This window comes from Struthio camelus, chromosome 6 (genome assembly GCF_040807025.1).
Source record: "Struthio camelus isolate bStrCam1 chromosome 6, bStrCam1.hap1, whole genome shotgun sequence".
Classification (NCBI taxonomy): Eukaryota; Metazoa; Chordata; class Aves; order Struthioniformes; family Struthionidae; genus Struthio; species Struthio camelus.
Window position 1 is genome coordinate 14,110,963 of NC_090947.1, and position 22,860 is coordinate 14,133,822.

The 22,860-nt window shown below is 43.3% G+C and overlaps 1 protein-coding gene across 3 annotated transcripts in view; it reads right to left on the reverse strand.

The window, feature by feature from the left end:
* The window catches only part of NABP1 (nucleic acid binding protein 1), a 75,436-nt gene that overhangs the window by 18,212 nt on the left and 34,364 nt on the right, over positions 1–22,860 (reverse strand). The window contains exon 6 of one of the 3 annotated variants that reach the window (XM_068948287.1): positions 7,289–7,424. In XM_068948287.1, the coding sequence (XP_068804388.1) occupies positions 7,289–7,424 (136 nt within the window). Of the gene's footprint in view, positions 1–7,281; positions 7,425–12,338; positions 14,436–22,860 lie in introns of those variants that run through there. The other 2 variants (XM_068948286.1, XM_068948288.1) reach the window with 2 other exon arrangements.

Below are 22,860 nucleotides of genomic sequence, written 5' to 3' on the forward strand. Positions count from 1 at the left end.
CAAAGCAAAGTGAGCTACTGCAGGTTGCTCAGCATTGTTCCCAGTCAGGTTTTGAATATCTCCTTGGACAGAGACTCTGCAACCAATCTGGGCTACCTTTTCCACAGTTTGACCACCACTGCAGTTAAAAAAAAAAAAAAAAAAAAAAAAAGCTTCTTCTTATGTTTAAGTGGAACCTCCTGTACTTTAATCCGTGCCTGCTGCTTCTCATCCTGTCCCTGGGCACCACTGAGAAGAGTCTTGCTCTATCTTCTTTACTCCCTCCCATCAGGTAGAAAAAGTAGCATAAAAAGGAGGGTGATGCGGGCTGTGCTGGATATTGAATATGTGCAAGGCAGTGTTAGGAAAACAGTACACAGGGGGACGTATACACTGCAGACATATCTCATTGAGCATGAGGCACAGACTAACTACAGAAACACAAAGTTCCATTCAAGCTAATTTATCTTATTTCTCAGCTTCTTAGCTTCTGATGTCCTAAGCTATTCATTTAAAGTTAGCTTCGGCATCTTTTCAGTACACTGCCAACTACAGTTATATATACTCTTACATTACTTGTTCCTTCTGACATGCCTGTAGGCAAATGAGCCCAGTGAGAGCGACAACACGAGCTGCATTAACCAGCCGCCTGGTCCCTGAATCATTAAAACTCCACACAGCTCCGTGAGGGACGTAAAGAGGGACAGCGAGAATGTCTGACTGGTAGTAAGCAAACTGTGAACACACAGAGGTTGTCTACATTTGCAGAGTCAATTGCCATTTCCACAGGAACACAGTGAAAGCATATGCGATACGTGACTTCTTTCAAACATCCCTCATTTTCCTAGGAGGCTTACCATTTTACCATTCCTGACCGGTGGAGACTGAAAATCAGCAAGCAGGCTACGACTGAAAACATCACGAAGTGATATGTAAGACCTGTGTAAAAAGGTCCTATATAAATTTGACAAGAAGGGATTTTCTGTTTGCATGTCTGGGACTACGCTCTTTAGAAGAATGACTACATCCTCTGCATGCCATTGTACACCCCTTCAAGTAAAAGATAAGCCTGCAGTACATGAAAGCATGTGCTTTTATTTTAGGTTTAAGAGCATGAAAGCCTGAATTCAAACAAGACGATGTTATGCAGTAGCTATAAAACATTATATAAATGATATACGTGGTTTGTTAGAAGAGAACCAGTGGGATTTCTTTGATATTGCAAAGAGGCTTTCAGGAAAGTAAACCCAGCAGTCCTTCACTGGGACTCACCACCTAGTTTTTCCAATAAGTCTAATACTAAGATATGAGGCAGCAGTGCTGACTGGGCCACTTTTCCATTGTGTTTGGCCTCCCTTGGATTCTTACGTATCTACAGAGAAACAGCTTGTTCTGCCTGGCCTTCCTCAGTCTCTGTTTTCTTTATGCCTTTCTTTAACTTCACACAGAACAGGCCAGATTTTGCATGAGGTGGGCACAGACCTGTCTGATTTCAGTTCTCCATCACACTTCTTTGAGAGCAGAACCAGCTTCCTCCTGCACCACTCCTAACATTTCCTAAAGGATTTCCTGGCATTTTCTTGTACTTTTCCATCAAACTCACTACCTAACTCCCTCCCAGTATGAAAAGCTATATTATTAATTCCTAGTAAAGGTTCACAGGATACTGGTTAATGAGGTTTATAAATATACACACACACACACACATATATGTATATACACACCTGCCATACTCGTATCAATTTCTAGGCAAAAGTAGAAAATTTAGGGACAAAACGGTGAAAGGCATTGTAGCCAATAGAAGAAAAAACTGGATTAGGACTCTTCGGAATGAAAGCATCTCCTTACCTACGTGTCTGCTGCTGTCAAATTACAGTGCCTTTCTTACAAGGGGAAATAACTGGAGCTAAAGACTTCTGGCACAGACCTCAGAAAAGGTACAGCTCAGCTGCTAACAAAGCAGGTGGGAAGCATGAGTGAGCCGCAGCCGCCACAGAAGGAAGCTCAGTGCCTGAGAAAAAGGTCTCACTCTACAGAAGAGAGGAAGGGAGTGGTATAATGGAGTGGTTACCTGATGACACTGTAAACTTAGAAGTTGTAGGGCTTATTTGTCATACAACTCTACACAGACATTTACGTATCTTACACATGCACATACATATACACACACACATATATATGCATGTGTGAAAAATATATATCTCTGTATACACATTTACATATCTATCCTTAATAATACAAGGATTAAGCTGCCAAAGCCTAGAAAAGATATCTGGCACCCAGCTCCCATAATTTCAAAGACCTATACTTCATTCAACACCTACAACTCCTTCTATAAACTAATAAAGGCAAAGTTCCTCAAAAGTTTTCCTCCTGACATTTCTCAAGAGTGCCTACGCCATCACAGTACCCAGAATCAATTCTGGCAAATCCAACAAACGCAGGCAGTCCTCTTCTGAATGACGTAACAGTAGTCAAAACACACGCTGGCAGTGGTAGATTCGGGTGGGTATTAAACAAAAGCCAAATGTGTTTCACGAAAATAAGGGACAAGAGAACTTGAATCAATGGTTCTTGGCGCTATATATATGAGTTATTCAAAACGCAGCTCTAATAGCAGTAATTTTGTATTACAGAGCGTCACTTTATAAGGATTTCACAAAAATCACTTTGCAAGCCTTTCACACGATGTTTTGCGCACAATTTTTCAGACAGAGGCAACGTGCACACTGAAACAGACACAAGCTCACTCTGCCCACGCTTCAGGCCAGCTGGAAGACATGTTCAAGGACAAATGCTACCCCAAGCTAATATGCCAGATCTCATAATAGGTTAAACTGGGCACTGAACTAACTGCATCCATGTGAGGCCTGGTCAGCTGAAGAGAGGGTGAGATGACCTCTGCCTGTGAAATACCACTAGGCAACTCAGCCAGAGAGTTTTGCCTGCATGAGCAATGAAGTTGTAAGGGGTCTTACTCCACTGTTGCTCTATTTATGTCAAACCTCCCCCAATATACCAGAGCAAACTCAGATCCACTGATTATAGAATTAAAAGAAAAAGACTAGGAAACCGTTTTACCTGTAGTAAGTACTGAAACTGGGGGAAAAAAATTATCCGCTAAGAACTCATCTGTTTTCTCGTTATAACAGAAAGTGTGACAAAATTCTTCTTTGATGCAATACTACTGGAGCTACTGGAGCAGTTTTAAAGGGTATTTTGGCTCCGTACATCTTAATCATTACATTACAATACAGTGCTCGGCGCCTGCTCTGTTTTCTTTGTATAAGGCTTCAGTGTGAGAGTAAAGGAGGGCTCAGCTAACCTCTGCAGTGGTTTCTCTTCCAGCCTAAATCATCTGGGCAAAGTGGCACAAAACATGCCTGTGGAGTCAGCAGCAAGTTGTGTGCCTACCCCTCCACCATATGGGAGCCTGTCCCCTGGGGCACTGTGCAGAGCTCAGTCTGCTTTGTCACCAGCAGCAGCAGCTCTCCTGCCATGGCTATGCTGCCCAGATGACAGCAAGGTCTTGAGGTGGAGGAAGTGGCAAGATGTTTGTCTGACGTTCCTGAGATCCATGGAGTTAAAGAAGCATACACAAAATCATTATTTTGTGTGGGTGAGGTTGAAAGCTTCAGGTTACTTCCATATCCCCACTGTGAGGAAGATATTTTAGTCTTCAAGGCTATTATAGATTATTCAGTGAGTTCTGCCATCTTTCCTCAAATAGTATTTTCACTCAACTATGCAGCCGGCAAAAAAAGCATTAGTGAAAAAAAAATATTTGACAGGAAAAAAAGTTTCCTTTTCTCCAACTAATGGATTCAGTAAGTCACAGCTATTCTGCTTCCTTCCAGCATTGACTTGACCGAGCAGGTGGTAAGACAAACAAGAACCTGAAGAACTTAAAATATTCACAGTCACCAGTATTAAGAGACCCTATGTTCTTATACCAGTAGTTAAATCTTGTCCTTAGTAAGAAATTGTCCTTTTTTCCTAACTGCTATAAACTGTCTTTTGCGCAATAGTCCCCTTTACATAGCATAGTGATATTTTCAGATTCTCATGTTTAGCTTTATGTGCTATATGAATACTGCCTGGCAAGGAAAAACTTGCTATGTTTAATATGTAGTAATTTCATTCTTAACTGAATTTAGTACAGGAATTTGTTGTTGTTCCTTTCCCTTGCTGGATTGTTGTAGCTGTTGCCTTCTAAGTTTCTTGCTTGCTTTCCATCCTTTTATCACTATCCAGTGTACTTCAGTACAATTATTACCATGATTTGCATTATCAGATTGTTTTCTGCTAGGCTTCTACTAACCCATGTTAACTTTTGCACCCACCAACCTACACTTTTTTTTTTCCCCCCCTTCTGGACTTCCAGTCACAGTGGCATCCCAGAATTATTTGTTGCATCATCCATTTACTTACATCTCTCCCCATCATTTAGTAAGAGTCTTCATGTTTCTGCTTGTCTTCAACCCTTACTGAATTTACACATAAGATACTCAAGGCACCATTTTCAGAAACAAAACCGTCAATGGCTAAACTTAGTGAGAGGTAGGTACGGGGAACTTTCGGGCATTCTCGTACACAGGGATGCAATTTTGGAATGAATGCCCTCAAACCAGTTCAGTCATCTATGCTTTAAACCACGTAAGAGAAAAGATCGTGGACTCCCCTTGCACAACTAGGCTGCGATTACAGAATTCCGGTCTGCAGGGACGCAGAAGCCCTATCTGAGCTTCTTCAAAGGACAGCAAGTCTCTTAACTACCTGCAGGACTAAGAGCCTGACACCTGGAGTACCTCAGGGTCAGCGGATGGATTCTAACCGACTTCAACATGCTTTGCATTGGCTTCAAATTCAGATTCCTCTTTTTGCTACAACTTCCCCAATACTTTCACTACATAAACTTGCATTTAAGAGATCTTCCTCTGAACACAGACTGAATATACATCTGCAAGACACTTCTTTGGATTCAAGGTAAAGCACTCAAGATACTGTCCTGAGAAATATGATACATAGTATCTTAATTCTCATTCAAACATTTCCTATTTATCTTCATGGCGGACTAATTCAAATATTAGCTTTTGGATTTGATAAGGGACACATTAAACAAACACTGATGCCTTTATCATAAAAGATAAGTACAGCATTGCCTATAAGTTTAGGTATTACTATTCAGCCTTTGCTTGCAGTACTATTTTTTCTACAGCCTGCAATTTTTTTCAGGAATGCATAAGCATATCTAATACAGTGGCTTACAGGGAGATTTCGATTACCCTATAGTAGAAAACAAATGAGACATTTCTTATGCCAGCTCAGCTATACACAGTATTGCTTTCCCTCCCTAGAACTTGGTAAGAGCTTTGGGTCTGAGACACCATTTTGTTACTCCATTATCACGCAGTGATGAAAGAAACAACGTTTTTAACTATTTTCTATTGGCAAGGTCATGAATTATTCCTCTCTAAAATAGGGAGGCAGCAAAAGAAGGAACATGAATACTCATTTCCTTTTCCAGTCAGCAATAAAAACAGTTGTCAAAAATGTGATGATCAGTAAAATCAGTGTAAAGTTTAGTAATAGCTTAACACTTCCAATTTTGTAAAAACTCTCACCCAATTCTCTCAACTAATCAGCCTTACTAAAGCTGAATAGTTCCTTGAAATTAATAGGGCCTCCTGTGGACTAAGCTTCTTCTCAGCATGGAATAGACAAGCAAAAAATCGCAGTGATTTAGAAAGAGATTTTGAAGTAGATCTACGGTAATTCCCAATGAGCTGCTTCTGCTTAAAGAAGTAAAATAAAATAAAAAAGAGGGGTAGAAAAAGGTCATACTTGGCTGAAAACAATGATGGGTTTCCACAGGCATTTGGTATCTTCCTTACCCTGCACCAAACTTTTACTAGAACTTCCAATTTATAGAAAATATTTCACCTCCTGAAGATGACTTTCACACCTTTTTAAACCAGACTGTAATCTGGTTTAAAATCTGGTTTTTTAGTATTTTTAAAAACCAGAGGCACAGCGTAAAAATGCCAGAAATTGCCTCTCAGATGCGCTATCTAAATGTACTAACGCTTTCAGAGTTTGGCTTACAAGCTCCTCTTCAAAGAGCTCAGCCTTCAGCTGCTCAGACTCTGAACTAAAACCCAGAGAGAAATTATATCACTCATGCTGGCCATAAATACCAGCAGCTTTGTCATTCATTTAGAAGCTAGCGTATTTTTCCATGAAACTTGAGAAAAAACGCCAAACTTCAGCCTGTCACTGAGGAATTGTCCTCTTTCATCACAGGCTCACTCATAATCAATCGCCTGCACAATGGGGCTCTGAACCATAACTGGGGCTCTCAGATACTTCCACAACAAACAATAAATAGTGGAAACCACAACAGGTTTTCCCTTGGAGAACTGCTTGCAGGCACTTGTCTCACAGTGATAAGCAAGCACGCAGGCAATCAGAGGCACAGCCTGCGCTGCTCTTAGAATAGCTCATACCATCCCAAATCTCATGAGAGGTGAAGGAAAAAATGTGTCTCCCGAGGCCCTCTGCTACGCACACGTCCTTGCCTGTGCAGCGTTTGCCCCTAGGCCCTTGCTCTTCAGCCTACCCTGCTCTTGGAGCAACTCAAACAGAGGAGATACCAGAATTGAAAAAGGTATTGCTTAAGGTACGGGCAGCACACTTGCACAGTGCTTGCCCTAGGTTTTAATGCGTTCTCTCATCGGCCCCTCGGTTCAACGGCACCGGCTCTACGGGAGCACCGCTGCCTAACTCAGGGAGCACTGCTGAGACAGGTCACCCGTCAGGGAAAAGCAGCATGCTATTTCAGTAAAACTAGCACTGATTTAGAGCCTAAGGTAGTGAGAAAGAAAGGATAGGCACTGCTTTTTCCCTAAGGCAGGTAAATACCTATCAGAAAGCTGTTTCTGAAGGCCTAGGACAGACCGTTCAATGGCACATGCCAGTAAAGCCCTGAGCATCCAAAGCAGGTAATAAATAAGCTGCCTGCAATCAAAGCAGCGCTACACCCAGCTTTCGGCTCCCTTCTGGTACAGTCTCCCCAGAAGCAAAATTTATTTCGCTTAAGGGTGAAGAAGCTCTGTTCCCACAGGAGAGCTTCTCTTCCTGCTTTGGGAAAGCTAAATAGGTCGATTACGTCTGCTACAGCCCCGTAAACCCACATCCGCTGCTGCCTCGGAGAGAGCCGTTGCTCCTCTGGGTGATTTCCTGCCCCGTTTAGAGAAGATGAACAGCTGGTTACGGGTGTCGCAGCCCCAGCAAAGCACTTACCGCTCGCCTGCTGCCGCTCCGGTAACAGGTGTCTGTCAGCCAGAGCCCAGGAGGCAAAGCAAAGCACTTTGTTTTCTTTTGCGCCAGCTTTTCCAGGCCAAAAGACAAAACGGCAGCCAGGCCAGGCTTCAGCAGTTGTCTTCCTGAAGAGAGGAGGCAGAGCAAAGGAGCCCAATTTTAGAACTGCTCATGAACATCAAAGACCATTGTAAGGCACACGCACAAAACCAGATAAAGAACTCAAGAGCTCAGACAGAGTGGATCCTCTGCTAAAGACCAGAGGGGACAAGGGGGGAGAGAGAGAGAGAGAGACTTAAGCCAGCGAGGTTCACGTGCAGTTCACACATGGCCCCAGCATCGCTGCTCGGGGTGAGCAGCGCACCCTCTCCGACAGCCGCGGCCACGGCACTGCGACCGCAGGCTGCTCGCAGCACGGCACACTGCGCCCCATCCCTGCCTCCCCCTCCAGGGCAGCCTGCACACTGCCAGCAGTCAGCACACACCTTGGCGCCGCCCGTGCACGAGCACCTGGATCCCACACGGCCCAGCACAGCTTCGGACCCCAGGGCTCTGTCCCCAGGGATAGCCTGAGCCTCAGGAAATCTGGGCTCAGCTCTCGCGATGCAGGTGAAAACACTAATCATCACAAACAGGTGTGGGAAAACCAGGTCTTACATAGCACCAAGAGCTACACAGCTCTAACGTTTTCTCTGACAACATATCTAGCTCCACTGGTGCCAGCAGGGCTACATCAGTTCATACTCACTGAAAAGCAGGTTCAAAATACATTAGAGTAACATTGGTATTTAAAAACTCAGTGCTTATAAGACCTTTTAAGACACACATTTTGGGACACGCAGGGCAAGCTACCAAAGAATATACAGCTCCTTTATAGCCGTGCAGAAACATCATCACAAGTTCTACACAGTCTGGTTTTACTTTCACAGCTGGACATGTCAAGCAGACTACAACCAGCAGACAAGAAACGCCTACAAAAGCAAAGAGCAGATTAGAGAGGCAGCAACAGCAGCTGAGGGAACCATCTACCAGAGCTCTGAGATAGAGCAGGGGAGTTGAGAAAAGCTAAGTACAGTTTCAAACTTTAAGTGTCATTAGACAAATTAATACAAATAAATAGGGCATTATATGGCTGTGAAAACATTGATTTTCTTTCCTGCTTGTTAGCCATGGACTCCGTGACATCACCTGTGGCTAGTTCTGCCAGTCATGCTGTTGAAGAGCCTGAATGTAGAGTAAAAATAAATCAGCTTCTTCCCTCAGCTTAGAAGGAAATTTTCATGTATCAGTGTTTGTGGGGAAGTATACATCTGTTTTTCAGCAAACTGTCATAGCAGTATTAAAACCTATACCTACTCTGTGATTCAACGACATGCCTCACTTGTAAATCCTTCCCTTCAATTTATGCATTCCCTAGAACTAAAACAAGTACAATCAGAGCAGAGTTTGGACAGCCAGGAACGAATTTCTGTTCTGCAGGCCAACATAAGGAATGCAATAAATAACATGTGGACAAGACCTGCCATATTCTCCAGGGTTTTAGATCACAGGTCAGCTCTCAGCAGAGGACACTGGCCAAACACTTTGACAGCAGTAAGTGAAGCTACTCATTATGGAAGTGGTTCCTAATAAAGAGACGCCAAAAGGTCACGAGATCAAGAATTTCTCTGACTCTGTCATTCTCAAACAGCACAGGGGTCTGTCTGATGAGGCATCCCTTGTCCACACTACTGAGCACTCAAAGTGACAGGATCTCCCATCAGATGAAAGAAAGGCTCTGCCTTTATGTGCACTCTGTGGGCTTTGGGCAAAAAAGCACCATATATGTGGAAAAAGTGAAAGCCAAGCATCTGATCTCTGGGACCACGTGGGCAGATGAAGGCTGTACCAGCTGTGGGAAGAGCAGCAGGATCTTCATGCCCAGCAGCATCCCAAGCCATGCTGGTTTTCCTTGTGTTGAACTCCTTGTTTAAAGGAAATTCTTTCACCCTGGGGCTTTCTGGATCTAGCAAAATCACCTATCTCCACCTTTGCTGGACCATCTCTGTGCCACATGCTCTGCTCTCTCTCTGCTATGGAGCAGCAAAGCCTGAAGATGAAACCCTGGCCCTAATGAGGCTGACAGTAACTTTGGCGAGGCCTCATTCATGGCAAGGTTTTGTCCTGACTGTGTGTGGTAAATCTCAAACATACTGAAATCAAATAGGTTGCTTGTTAACCCAAGTATAAGCCTGCTGCTGGAGACTCAATGGGAAATCTTCTTCTTTCTGCCACTCCCATCCAGCGAGGACTGCAGAGGGAAGGGAGCCTGGAAAGGAGCAATGCTCCCTTGACAGCTGGTGGAGAGAAAAGGAGAACAAAATGAAAGGGACCAAAAGGCTAACAGAGACGGGTGAAATCTGTTTATTTTACGCATGGTGTTTTACTGTCATTGGAAAGCATTTTTCTTAAAAAGGAGCCGAATCACAGCGCAAAGAAAAGTTGGCAATTAGAATCCTGTACGGAAGCCAGGGTGATGAACTGTGCCTCTGTGTGCCCTGTGCCTTGGGGTCACCCTCTGAGGCAACAGCTCCCAGCCTCAGGCTTCGGTCATCCAGGCCTAGGAAAGGAGAAGGGCAGAAGAGTTTGTTCAGTGATCTCCTGAAGGCTGCCAAGTGGGAGAAGGTGTTTGCCCTGTGAGCTGGAAATCAGAAGAACACACTTCAGGGTCTGAGCACTCAGGAGGATGGCATCAGTCTTGAATCCTACAAGAGCTCTAAGCAGAAAGCTGAAATAACAGAACAAATAGCAAAGCTGCAGCGGTTAGCTGTACAGCTGCCATGGCTAAGGGCAGCGGGGAACAGCAGGCACCCAGCGAGCCAGTGCAGCAAGGAGAGCAAGTGGTGGAGCAGAAGCACTACCCATAGCAGCATCCCAGCAACCTGAACCAAGCCTCACTTCTTTGCCTGACTAGGGCCAGAAACCAAGACCTGATGCCCCCAAACTGTGAGGTTTTGTTGCTGGAAGGAGAAGCAACTAGTGCCTTGAACAGGACTACAAAACAGAGTAGTTTAGAATTAAGGGCATTTGATGTTACTTACTTGCTCTTCCCTCAAGATTTTATTTGTCTTTAATAAAGTATTATTTGTTAAACCAATTGATTCATGTTTGTAAGTAAGGAATATTAGTTTATTAAGCACCAAGTAGTGTGGTTTAATTTTCCTAAATTTCCAGGTGGGAGCTCAGACCAGTGTTTTGCTCAGGATCCCTCTCAATTTGAGCAGGGCTCTTGTAGCCGCCAATTGCTGGCAGAGGCTTATCACATCTATAACACTAGAATATTCCCTGATAACTAATGCCTTGTAATACCAGGTAATATTGGAGAATCTCACAACATCACAGCCATTGGGCTTTTTCAGCTACTCCACAGACGCAGGCCACAGGCCCTAGTATTTTATCTGGGTTAGCTATATTTTAGTTAGAGACAAGATTACCCTAGCTATACATGGCAGAAATTACTGAGCAGCTGAAAGATATGTGGATGACGAGATGCAAAACAGCAGTCAGGAGGCGGTGGTCCCTGAGATAGGCTGCCAAAGATTCCCACAGGAGACATTACTGATCCCCTCCACCAGTACGCCAGAGACCTTTGTTTTCCACAGATCAACAGCAGCTTTCTGGAAGCACTCAGCAAATATATCATTTTCATGATTTAGAGAAGGGAAAAAAACAGCTGCAATGTTAATTCTCCTCTAAAACAGAGCCAGGGGTTGAAACACATAGGGTTTCCCACTGTCAAGGATTCCCACTGCCCTCAGGCTTTGATATTGTAGGAGGTACCAGAGGTTAAAACACAAGATCAGTGGTGTCTAGCCACTGGCGCCGTCTTCCCCTAGCTACGCTCTTCGAATGGCTCTCCCTGCTCCACAGATATCTGCGATGCGCCCAGCCTCTGAGCCAGAATACTGTTCCCAGCAGCACTAGGTGGAAGCAGTTAAACTGCCTCCATTTGCCCCCTTTCTCTCAGGGTGTGCAGATACATGCACTGAATGTACAGATATTAACATAACTCTTGTGAGAGTCCAGAGGAGCTGGGTCTTTGGGTCTTCAATCTCTCTCTCCTGTTTTGGTTGCTACTGTTGGGCCATGCTGCAACGTTATGCCAAAACTTCACACACCCTTGTTGCTTTCAGTGACGACTCGGCACTGCATACCTCTCCCAGCTCTGCCATACAAAGCACTGGAAGACTGCAATTTCTGGTTTTAGTGCCGAAATGGGTATTTCATTAAACGACCTTAAAGACCGCCTTCCTCTCCCTGCCATTGTAATCCTTCTATCTACAACATCACTCCCATCTAAAGTTCACCATTTCTAAAATACGTTTTTCTTCTTGCTATGAGAACAGCTACTCAAAGTGAAAATATCAAGTGAATGTGACTCTGTTTCACTGATGTCAGAACAGGAACAGAATCTCAGACTAAACAAAGAAAATTTATGTGTCATCTGTGCTACCCTGCAAAAGAGTGGTATGATACACTGAGGTCCATAATGCTCCTTACAACACAGCTCCTTTTTGTATGTTTGAAACATTGCACTTTCAAGGATAATATTTTTCCCCGCTCACAGTAAACTAAATAAAATGGCTTTGAACAAAATTGCCTAACATAACAAAAAGTTGAAGAGCCATTGTTACAACTTCAAACATCCACCCCATTTCCTACTCCATCTCGATGTGATTGAAGACACCTTTATGCTGTAATGATCAAACTACTACAATGCACACACAATACAAAAGCTAAGAAAAACATCCAGAGTGTTATTAAGTGCCAGTAGAAAATCTCACAGCACTTAAAGTATCTAGTTATTTTTACCTGGGGTTCTCGTGATTAACAAGCTGTGAACGTCAGACCCATCTAACTCGACCTGAAAGTATAGGAGAGGGAACTCGGGAACAGGTCCTTAGCACCACTTACTGAAACAATACAAAAGTAAGAATTATTATTATTGCTAGTTCCACTATACTACTGTTCCACTGTATTATTGCTAGTTCCACTGTACTCCAATTCAACTGAAAAGCTGCCCTGCAATAGTACAAAGGTGAGTCAAATGCCTCAGGAGACGAAGTAACCAGCTTTACTTTCCAGTTTAGCTCATATTATACCTTGTAAGATGAAAGTCTTAGCAATCAACATTCTTTGTATTCCTGACATAGGCAGGTGCTTTTAATTCATAGCTGTGCCTTCCACCTCCATGAAAGAAAGCATCTCAGTTTTATGAATATCAATTCAAATAAGAAAATGGTGCAGACTGCTTAATGTGCCTCACCACGTACTATCAACAGACCACACGCCACCCAAGCAAAGCATCTTACCAAAGGGGGAAAAAGTGTCTGCTTCAGGAAAATGTGTGTAGTTGAGAGTCACTTTTCAGCAGAAAACATCTTACCAAATGGAATATTTTTACATTTGATGGCTTCCACTAGCTGACAAAAATTTTTATGGCATTAAGTCTCTTCTTATTACAGCACTAGCGTTATCTCACACTTACAATAATTAGTAGCACTTTTTTTTCCCTTCCCCAGCCTGTATTTCAAGTTGTCTAAGAAACAACCACTGAACTATTACAGTCTGCTCACCTGCTCGGAACAAAGCAAGGCAGCCACATCAGCAGATAAGCGAAGAAAGAGAGACAGTTGCAGTGACTGGAATTTGTCACTGCGATACGATTCACCACTAACTTATGTGGGATGCTACATAGCACAGACAAAATCCAAGGACATATTAAAGTTCATTGTCTAAATTTTCTCTTCTGCTTATAGGTGGGGCTCAGTTCACAGGATTTCCCCTTCCTCTCCTGTTACAGATCTTCAAGGTCACTTACCCAGTGGAGACCACGGGCTTGAAACAGTTTGAGCAACAGCAAAATTTCACCCCAGCTGACAGGTAGGTCTATGCTATAAGCTAGGGACAGCTCAGGCCATTAATACTTCAGTAAAGCAATTTTTTGGAATTGCAAAGTTTAGCATGAATCACTGTTTGTTCATATAAAGGCAACATCTTCCTTCCACAGATCTTGCACTCAAAATCACAGCATACCCAGCCTGTGCATCTTTCCTAAGACTACTGTTGCATGTTCAGCAGCATAAAGTCACGGCGCAGTCATTTTACAGGTAAACAGCACCTCAGAGCTGCAATAGCTGAGCCCGCACCCTCTCCAAGAGCTTGCACGTTCGCGCTCCCAGGACAGCCAACGTTACAGTCTCTTCTCCTCTGCCCTGGCAATTGTACGAGCAGCAAATATCCATTGGTCTGCCCCTTATGCATAACTACTGAAAGCATGGCCACTACTGGGAATCAGAGGCTTATATTGGAAATGTGCACTACATTTAGGAAGCCTTTAAATGATGTATCATATAAAAAATGCAATTATCTTGATTTGAAGTGTGTGCACAAGACACAGAGAGATTGAGAAATAGCTACTCCCCTCAGATAAAAGCTTCCCATATTGCAGTGGCAAGGTCATCATCTGTATATAAGTCATAGATGCACACATTGAAGCTGTCAGTCTGCTTTTTCTTGAAGGAAATTTAGTGCCAGCAAAACAGGCTGACAACGCTGCAGACTGGAAGCCTCTATCCTCAGCATGGCCTGAATGATGAAAAGCAGAGCCCCTGGCGGCGCAGCCATGCTGGACAGTGGCGGCCCACGGGGAGAGCAGCGGCTGAGCCCTGGCCGGAGGGTAGAGGTGGAGCTCCCTGCTACAGTAACAGGATGGGGGGGGGAGGGTTCCTTTGTCTTTCTTTTTATTAACAAAAAGGAAAATAAAATAAGAGGGTTTTGTTTAGTTTTATCTTCTACGTGGCAGAGTTGAAGGTGTGTTGCATTCTGGAAAGGGGTGCCTTGCCAGCAATCTGCAGAACATGCAGAGAAACTGCTATACAACCATTGTTAGAATTTGTTAGAAATATGTATGTTTGAGCTTATCGATCCTCCAGTTTCAGAGCATTTGCTTCTGTATCCATGAGGCTCTGTCCCAGCAACCAGCCAGTCTCTTGTAGTCTCCTCGAGGCACTTCCTCCAGCTTCCCCCATCCCTGGAGACAGGGCAGGCGGCTGCACAGGCCTCTCTTTGAGCCCTGCCAGGCTCCTTCTCCATTCCTGAATACATATGAATTAAAAAATACAAGGTGAGACAGCAATGATCCAAAAGGCGGCACAGGCCTCTCTTTGAGCCCTGCCAGGCTCCTTCTCCATTCCTGAATACATATGAATTAAAAAATACAAGGTGAGACAGCAATGATCCAAAAGGCTGTGCCAGCAGAAGTGATGATGGAGAGAACTAAAGAGGGAAAAGGTCATGCAGTTTACCAAATCATTGAAATTTACATTAAGATCAGGATGAACACAAAAAGCAAAATACCAAACTCTCTGTCAGAACAGGAGTGGCTGGTAAAGGATACGGGGGCCATCAACAGTGCTGAAAAGGGCCTGCAAGAGCAAGCAGCAGCCAGGAGCAGGACAGGCAGACGCATGGTGGCAGGAGCTCACACCCCCCAGCCCTGTTCCCAGAGGCTCCTTAGGCTGATTTTTGCCATCTCCCCCAGTCGACCATGGGAGCTGAAGGCAGTCTGAACAGCTTGCCCCTTGAACTTCACCACTGGAGTAAGCAGTCCCACCTTGGTCTGCTGTGCCGCAAAGATGCCAGCCTCTCTGGGGCTCGCTCCCACTGTTCAGGCCCCTCCAACAGAGACAAGTCCAGAGGCTCGGGCCACCCCAGGGAGGGGACGGCGCTGGGCAGGTAGTTCATCTTCTCCCAAGCCTCTTGCCCACATTGCAAGCTGTTTGGGGCAAAGGCCCACCTTAATGCATGAGACGCTGACGATAAAAATGACCAACACTCTGGCAAGGTTCTCCTAGGGCTTTCTATCCAGTGGCAGCATCCCCCTCATTAAATCTCTTTTTAATAATACCCTGCTGAGACAGCAACTTTCAGAGGTTGCATTTTCTGGCTACATTTCAAATTCTGTCTGAAAGCAATTAAAAGCGCTAGCACGGTGCTGTGTTCCCAAGGACCCTGGCCTTGTTTAATGGGTTGAGACTGGCAGGGTAACACAAAAGTGTGTTCAGTCAGTACATTAGTGCCTTGGATTTTTGTAAAGACAATCTGGTCATGATGTAGTACAGAATTACCTAAGGAACCAAAAGAGACAGACTTGCCTACATGCAGACAAACATTAGAATATTTTCCTCTGTCTTAGCCTTGATCATCCAAATCCCAGAAAACTCACAGGGACAAAAATGTGGAGAGGAAAATCCCCTGCACCTGTTCCTTCCACCTTGGTCTGTCTGTCAGGTACAGAGAGTTTGCCCCCACCTTAATGGGGATCAGCTAGTTGGACAGGATCCTATATCCATGAAAATCCATAATTGTCTTGTAGTCCCCTTTTTATTTAAAAAAAAAAAAAAAGAGCAATGATGCATGTTTTGCCTTCACCAAGGCTTTTTGGACACTGTCTTTACAGACATAATCATAAAAAAAGAAAAGGAGTGCAAAAGTTCGAGACGCTCCTCAGAGACTAGCATCAGTAGCGCACTGTTAAACTGAAAGGATATTTTCCATGACGATCTGTCTTGGGTCACGTTAACATTTTCATAAATAATTTGGATGACTAAAAAGAACATGCTCACTAATTCTGTAGGTAACAACAGTTTTAAGAAAGTTTGAAGACAGGACTGGAATGAATATGATCTTGACAAATTAGAAGAGCAGTCTTAAAAACGTAATCCAGTGAAGCCAAAAGCAATGGCCTACACTTGGGAATAAACACCTGTATGAACAGGGAAAGACAAAGCAACAGTAGTGCAAAAAAGTATCTGGGATGTTTGTAAGGAATCAGAACATTAATATGAGAAAAGTTATTGCACTGCAAAAAGACATGCATCGTAAAATGTAGTACCTATAAGAAATCCCCATGGAGTAACAATAACAACAAACCCAGTAGTCCTTGGACCTCAGCTGAAATATGGCATTTAGAAAGCTATGGGCCAACTGAAGGGAGCCAAGAATGTCAAAGAAATAGAAAATACGACATGATACATCTATTGTAATTCTTTCAACCTCCTGCACAAAGACGACTGAAAAAAGTTAATAGCTGTCAGATATGAGAAGGACTTTCCAAAACTAGGAAGGAACAATCTAGTCTCTATCTCCCTGAGGAAGGGGAAAAAGTAATGAGCTAATACACTGGCAAAGAGAGTTAGGCTGACCATCAGAAGAGGTGGGAGAATGCCTTTAACAGTGACGGCCACGAAGCTCTAGCAAGGTCACTTGGGGAGGCCGGGGAATCCCTGTCACTGGATACTGGCAGGAACAGCCTAGACAAATCCCCGCCAGAAATGACATACAGGTAGCTGGGTAAGGTGGTGGGGCTAGATGCCCTGAAGACCTGTGGCAACACTGGTGTCCCCGAGTCCCCTGCTGGCACTCCAGCTGAGCACTGCTGCAGGAACCCGAGGGGTGGGTACGCTACGAAGGAGCATGTCCCCGTCACCATCAAGGATCCGGTCAGCTCGCTGCTGCCCCCTCCGTGCAGGATCCACAGCACTCAGCAAGTTCCTGAGAGGCTGATCAGAGCTCCGAGTAACACTGCTTAAAAATACACCCGTCCTCCCAGAGTTATTAACGATCTCTGCATTAGAAATGTAGAAACGCTTACAGAGTTAAGTCTCTGGCTGGCCACAAGGAAATACTAAATGATAAAACCCTGACTTGAAGGTTTTATGTGAATCCAGCCAAAACTTTCTAAAGTGGATGCCTCAGATCAGGTTATTAAATCCTTACACTGAAGCCTAAATCAGTGGCCTCGTTTTCAGACACACATTGAGTACTCAGCGGCTCCTGTAGAGTTTAAGAGGAGCTAGTGATTGCTTGTCACATCGGAGAACTCACGCCACTTTGACTCTGCAATGTGGACCTGAAAGCAATTTTCTATGCAATTTTGCACAGTCCTAATCCTGGTGTTTTGTGAATATTTTTCCTATTTTTTTTCTAGGCCATTATTTTCTTTATAATGTAAAGATAAATATTTTTACATTAAAGCAACTCCGAAGTTCCAACTCTGGAAAACTTCAATTGGTGCAGAACTTCAGGCTGAGGACTACACAGCTCTTGAAGATTTTACCATATCAAACAGAGTTTATACTCCCACACCTCCTTCTGCATTCAGAATTATGTTCTGACTTGCATTATAATCTCATTCAGTCCCCAGGCTTGCTTTGGAAATTTCATGGCCGCAGGCAGGGACATATCTTCCAATGCACAGCAACCATCTTTAGTTAAGGTGTATGCAATCATTAATGCTGCAACCAAGAAACACATTCTTCACCTTTTGAATGCCCCAGTTGCCACATTTCGAGTTTTGGCTGCACAAAGCTTGTGGCCCAGAACCTACAACACTCTCTTCACTAAAGAGATGCACAAAAGAAATGCAGAATACAGCCTTAAATGGAGAGCTTTTGTTATTGTCGTTCTCAAAGAAATACAATGATGACTGTTTTGTAGCTTAGCAATAGAAAAAGTATGCTGCAGGCATATACCTGTAGGAAGGACAAGAAGCTGTGGTTAGCTACAAGTATAAAAGAACAAGAAAAATCAATTCTGCCCCAAGCTTTAAATATTTTATACAGAACACCTCATAAACACATGAGTTTTAGTACACTGTGGATGGAAATTCCCAACTTCACTCAGAATTCATCAAACTGCAAGAGCATAAGAATTTCAGAAATTTTGCCATGATGATGCACAGCCAATAGCAGATGCCTGGAACAGTAATTAAAGTTCAAAAATATGAGAACAAAAGAACACACTAATGATTTTATGCTGTTACTAAGGAGCACATGACATATGTGGTAGGATTCCTCTCCTAACTTCAGATATCTAAAAGGCAGACTTCTGCCTCGAAAATAGCCACCCTTGTTTGGCACCATAGTCAGAGAGAAGCGAGCACGTGGTACCGAATGAATTCAGTTTAACAAGGGTACCACTATGGGCATAGCAGTGAAAATAAGAGCTTTTACGTGCTTTAATAACAGTTTTCTCTTGCACTAGCAGTTGGCTTACTTTATTTTAATGCACTTATCTTAGGATTAGCTTTTATTTATTTTCAAGTGTTGCAATTCATGCATCTCAAAGTTTGCTCTCCTTCACCCTTCCTTTTTTCCCCTTCATCAACATAATGAACAGTTAAAAGAGATTTCTAGGGAAATACAGATCTACCAGGAAATGGAAACTTTTACCTGGCCTAAGCTGCTTAAACTATGCTAAATGAAGTATCAGTTAATAACTAATTAATTTACAGTATTTTAAAGACATATTTCTTCAGACCTGTTCATGCTGTCCTTTCACTTCCCCACCTAAAAATCAAAACATTTCAATGATATCCTTGATCCATGCTGAAACTGGAAACATAGCCAACAAGCATCTGCTGAGTCAGTCCACTTGGTCAGATACAAAGATCATCAACTTCTGTTATTTCACTAATTTCCTCTTGATCACCATTAAAACACAAGATTGTTATCTTCACATTAAAAATCCCACCTGGTGATGCAAAAAACCTTCCCACTTCCAATGAGTAAGCCACCCTGAAATGCAGCAGTTATACCATTGGAAACCATTGGAAACCATTTCCTGCTCTCTCAGATAATACCCCCAGTTTCTCCAGTCTGACACCACCGTGCAGTCCCAGTGGCAGCAAGCAGGATACAGCGTCACCACGGCTGCCCAGGCCAGCTGCTCACAGCTGAGTGTCACTGTCATGTCACTGCCGCTGGCAACACACCACCTCACACCCGTCCCCACCGCACTGCGTGTCACCGTGCCACCGCTGGAGATGAGAACAACCCACAGGGCTAAGGAGCCATTTCTCACCACATCCACAACAACATGGACTTCCTTAGTTCGGGGTAGAATTACACATATTTCAAGAACTGACTTTGAATGCTTCATCTCTGACCAAGGAAGCTTTTGCTACTGTGAATTATTTTGTCTGCAGGTATAATTACTCTGGCTCAAAGAAGAAAGAACTGGTTGTGGTCTTCTCTTTGTAAGAACTCAGATGTATTTCAAAGTAGGGAAATAAACCCTGAACTAATTTTATGTATCACCTATTCCAATCAGTGATGTTCAGAACAATATAGACAATACTTTCACAACTTCACAGCTCTCCATCAAATAGGGCCGATATGACATTTCTGTTTACCTTTCAAAGCAAGTACTAAATGCTGAACATGACCATCGAGGAGTTATCCCAAGCAGAAGAGTTGGATTTGTGGGCAACTCGAGCCCTGGAGGATGCCGATGTACTGGGATCAGTCCATGGCAGGCACCATACAGACCTCCTGAACATCCACTGTCAGCCACAGGAGGGCAAAGTGAGCACAGTGTAAGTAAAGAAACCAAACTAAAAGAAACCAAACCAACTTAGGATCACATGTGGTAAAGATAGAGGGTGTCAGAATCAGATGAAGGAAATATTGAATATTTCTAGCCATCCCCCAGATCAAATTTTTTTTCCACTCCTTCATTTGCAGCAGGAGCCAGCTCAGAGACAGAGAGGCTCAGCCAGCTTACAGCCAGCCGCAGTCAGCTGCGAGGCGCTGGGGGCCAGATCCCCTTCACACAAGCACTGTCCCAACTGGCAGCACTCTGTACACAGACAATCAGTTCCCAAAACCTCAACAGCGGCCAAGCCGTTTGCCAATCAGAGCCCCGAGCACCGATTTCACAATAAGCTTATTTGGCCATCGCAGACACTGCAGCTATTCATAATTCCCCCCCAATCAAAAACAATTTTGTAATTTAAAAGAATATTCATTTTTCATAAAGCCTGGCATTACCCCAGCAATCAGGGAACTTCTTGGCAACCATCCAGATGTATCCACTGATGGCAGCAGTAATTCTTTCTCATTATAATGTTTATATGTGCATAAATCCAAGCAAGGTACATTCACAATATGCAGTAGAATAACAAATGTATCACATGCAGTGAAGGGTCAAGAAGGTTATTCCAGATATTCTTTATCACTGGATGACAGCATGAATCAAATACACTGCTCTCAAGGTTTTCAGCTTCCCAAACTCATTGCCAAATTTCTGCTAGGCCTAAGCCTTTAACTTTGCCCACAGATTTGCTCTAGTTTTCACTAGACAGATAACAAAGGTAAGCTATACATGATTTTTTGTGACCAAATGTTCATGTTTTTTAACTATGCACAACATATTTTGTTTTTAATATAAATCTTGTTTTTCCTTAGATATACAAGGCTGAGCCGCCCAGCTTTGCTGCAGGACCTGTGGGAAAAAAGGGTGCTTATTTTAGGCATCGTTCATCGTAGCTTAGAACTCTTAGGTACTAGGTTTGTTCGTCTCCTTCCCCACTTGGACACATTCTCTTTTCTCTCTGTCAAAAAATCAAGCCTGGAAGCGATCTGACAGAGCACAAGAGAGACTCAAGATTTTCATTTGTTCTTTGGGTGCTCACATCATCAGAAGGGGGAAATGACTGCAACAGGTCTCTTGCTCTTGTGCTGCCTAATCAGAACACACCCGTTATAAGGTAAAAGACATATAAAACAAAAAGACTTTTCAAAATCAAGTAAATGACATTCTTCATAGAGGGTTATCTCAAAGAAGCAAAGCCAGGGGAAGAAACGTTCTTTCAGAAGCCACCTTAAAAATAAAAGCTGGCTGTGAACAGTTTCCAGCTGAATAGCACACCAAAACTATCACATAAATTAGCACCTTCAAATTATTACTTAGGAGGAAACTCAGGTTTCCTCCAAAAAAAAGAAAAAAAAAAAGCCCCCTAAAGCCCAAAAGTTTTAAAATGTGGGGCTATATATTTTTGTCTTTGTGGTTTTCAAGCTGGTAGCATTACCCTGTCAAGTGTTCTCATGCCTTTTTTTTTTTCTTTTCTTTCTTTTTTTTTTTTTTTTATGAAAACAGCCTCATATAATCACAAGACTCTGGTAGCTTGAGCCTTAAGGAAAATACTGACTATCATGAGACATCTAATAAAAGCACAGAACTACTGTGAAACACAAAGATCTTTAAACATAGAGGACTTGTTTTATATATGTTCCATTTGCATGTTTGTGCAGGAAACTCACACCTAGTTTGTTCCCTCAGGTGGCACAGAGTTGACTTTTCCCTCTTAGAACTGACTTTGCAGTTTCCAGGTGTATTTCAAAAGGAATCTGAAAGATACTCTACTTGTCTGCAGGTATTTCAATTCCATCACTCACCCAGGAACTGAACATCTGCTACATTAAAGGGAAAGCCCATCAGTCAAAAGCAGAAAAGAAGAAAATGTTACAAACAGACCTGAGCAAAAGGCGGCTTATGATTAAATGATGAGACTGTAATTAGGGGGGCAAGAACACTGGAATATCCTAACAGATACGTTCTTTGAGGCCTCCACCTTGGGAAGGCAAGAGGCTCTGCCACAAACTCACGCAAGACCTATGTCTGTTCTTCATCACGGATCCCTGACTCCTTGCAGGGCTCTTACAGAGAGAGAGATTGAAGTAGGGCCTTCTGAAGGAGAGCAGCAGCACTGCGCTCATGTCAGAGGACATCTACACAGTAACGAAGGCTGAATTTTACAGCATTTGGGAAAGGGTACTGGGCATGCGGTAGCCCATCCTGACACATCCAAGTCTGACATTAAATCGCACCAGTTATGTCTTTTCAGGCTAGAACGTTTAGCTCCCAGCTGCAATGGGCTTGTAGAGGGGCAGGAGAAATGGCATGCATGAGAAAGCTTAGGACAAAAACGGAAAGAAGGAGTAAGACTGCAACTAAAGAACAAGGGGAACAGCAGGAAGTTTTATTGGACCATGGGATGCAATAATGTGAATATAGGCAGAATAAAAGAACATTATTTCAAAACTAAGGGAGGGACTAGAATGGCAGAGCCAGAGATAACAGGAGCCGGCAGGGGAACAAGCTCTGTGGCAGACAGAAGCCGAGGGACACTCCAGTAGGTAGGCTAGAAATTCAGAAAAGTTTCAGTAAAAAAGAGTGATACTGGAGGTCAGCAAATAATGGAAAAGAGGAGGAAGTCAAAGATTCTGTCTATAGCAGGCAGTTTTGAGGAAGGTCAGGCTCTGTTCCTCATGTTTGGCTGGGGAGGGGTGAGAGAAATACTAAAAAAAAATCTTTATGCTGCTTTGAGATCGTTGGACTGGCTGAGTTAATTCACTATTTGCATATAAGTTAGTTTTTGTTGCTAGGTGGTCATATTTGCAATTTGGAGTCTAATTAATCATTAAGGCACTAGAGTCTTTGTACCAACTTTTGAGAAATTCGATATTTAATAGAGGTTTTGCTTTGTGTTGTGTCTTTGTTGAAAACAGGCTTGCCTACAAGGGATAGAGCTGACAGCACCTTGAAGTTGCACATTTATAACATTCCAACCCTGACCATCAGGTATCTTTATAAGCATTGCAAGTGAGCATTTTCAAGTCAGACTCTATACTCAGAATAGGTTTCACTAAAACAACCAGTCTATTTGGTGCAGAAATA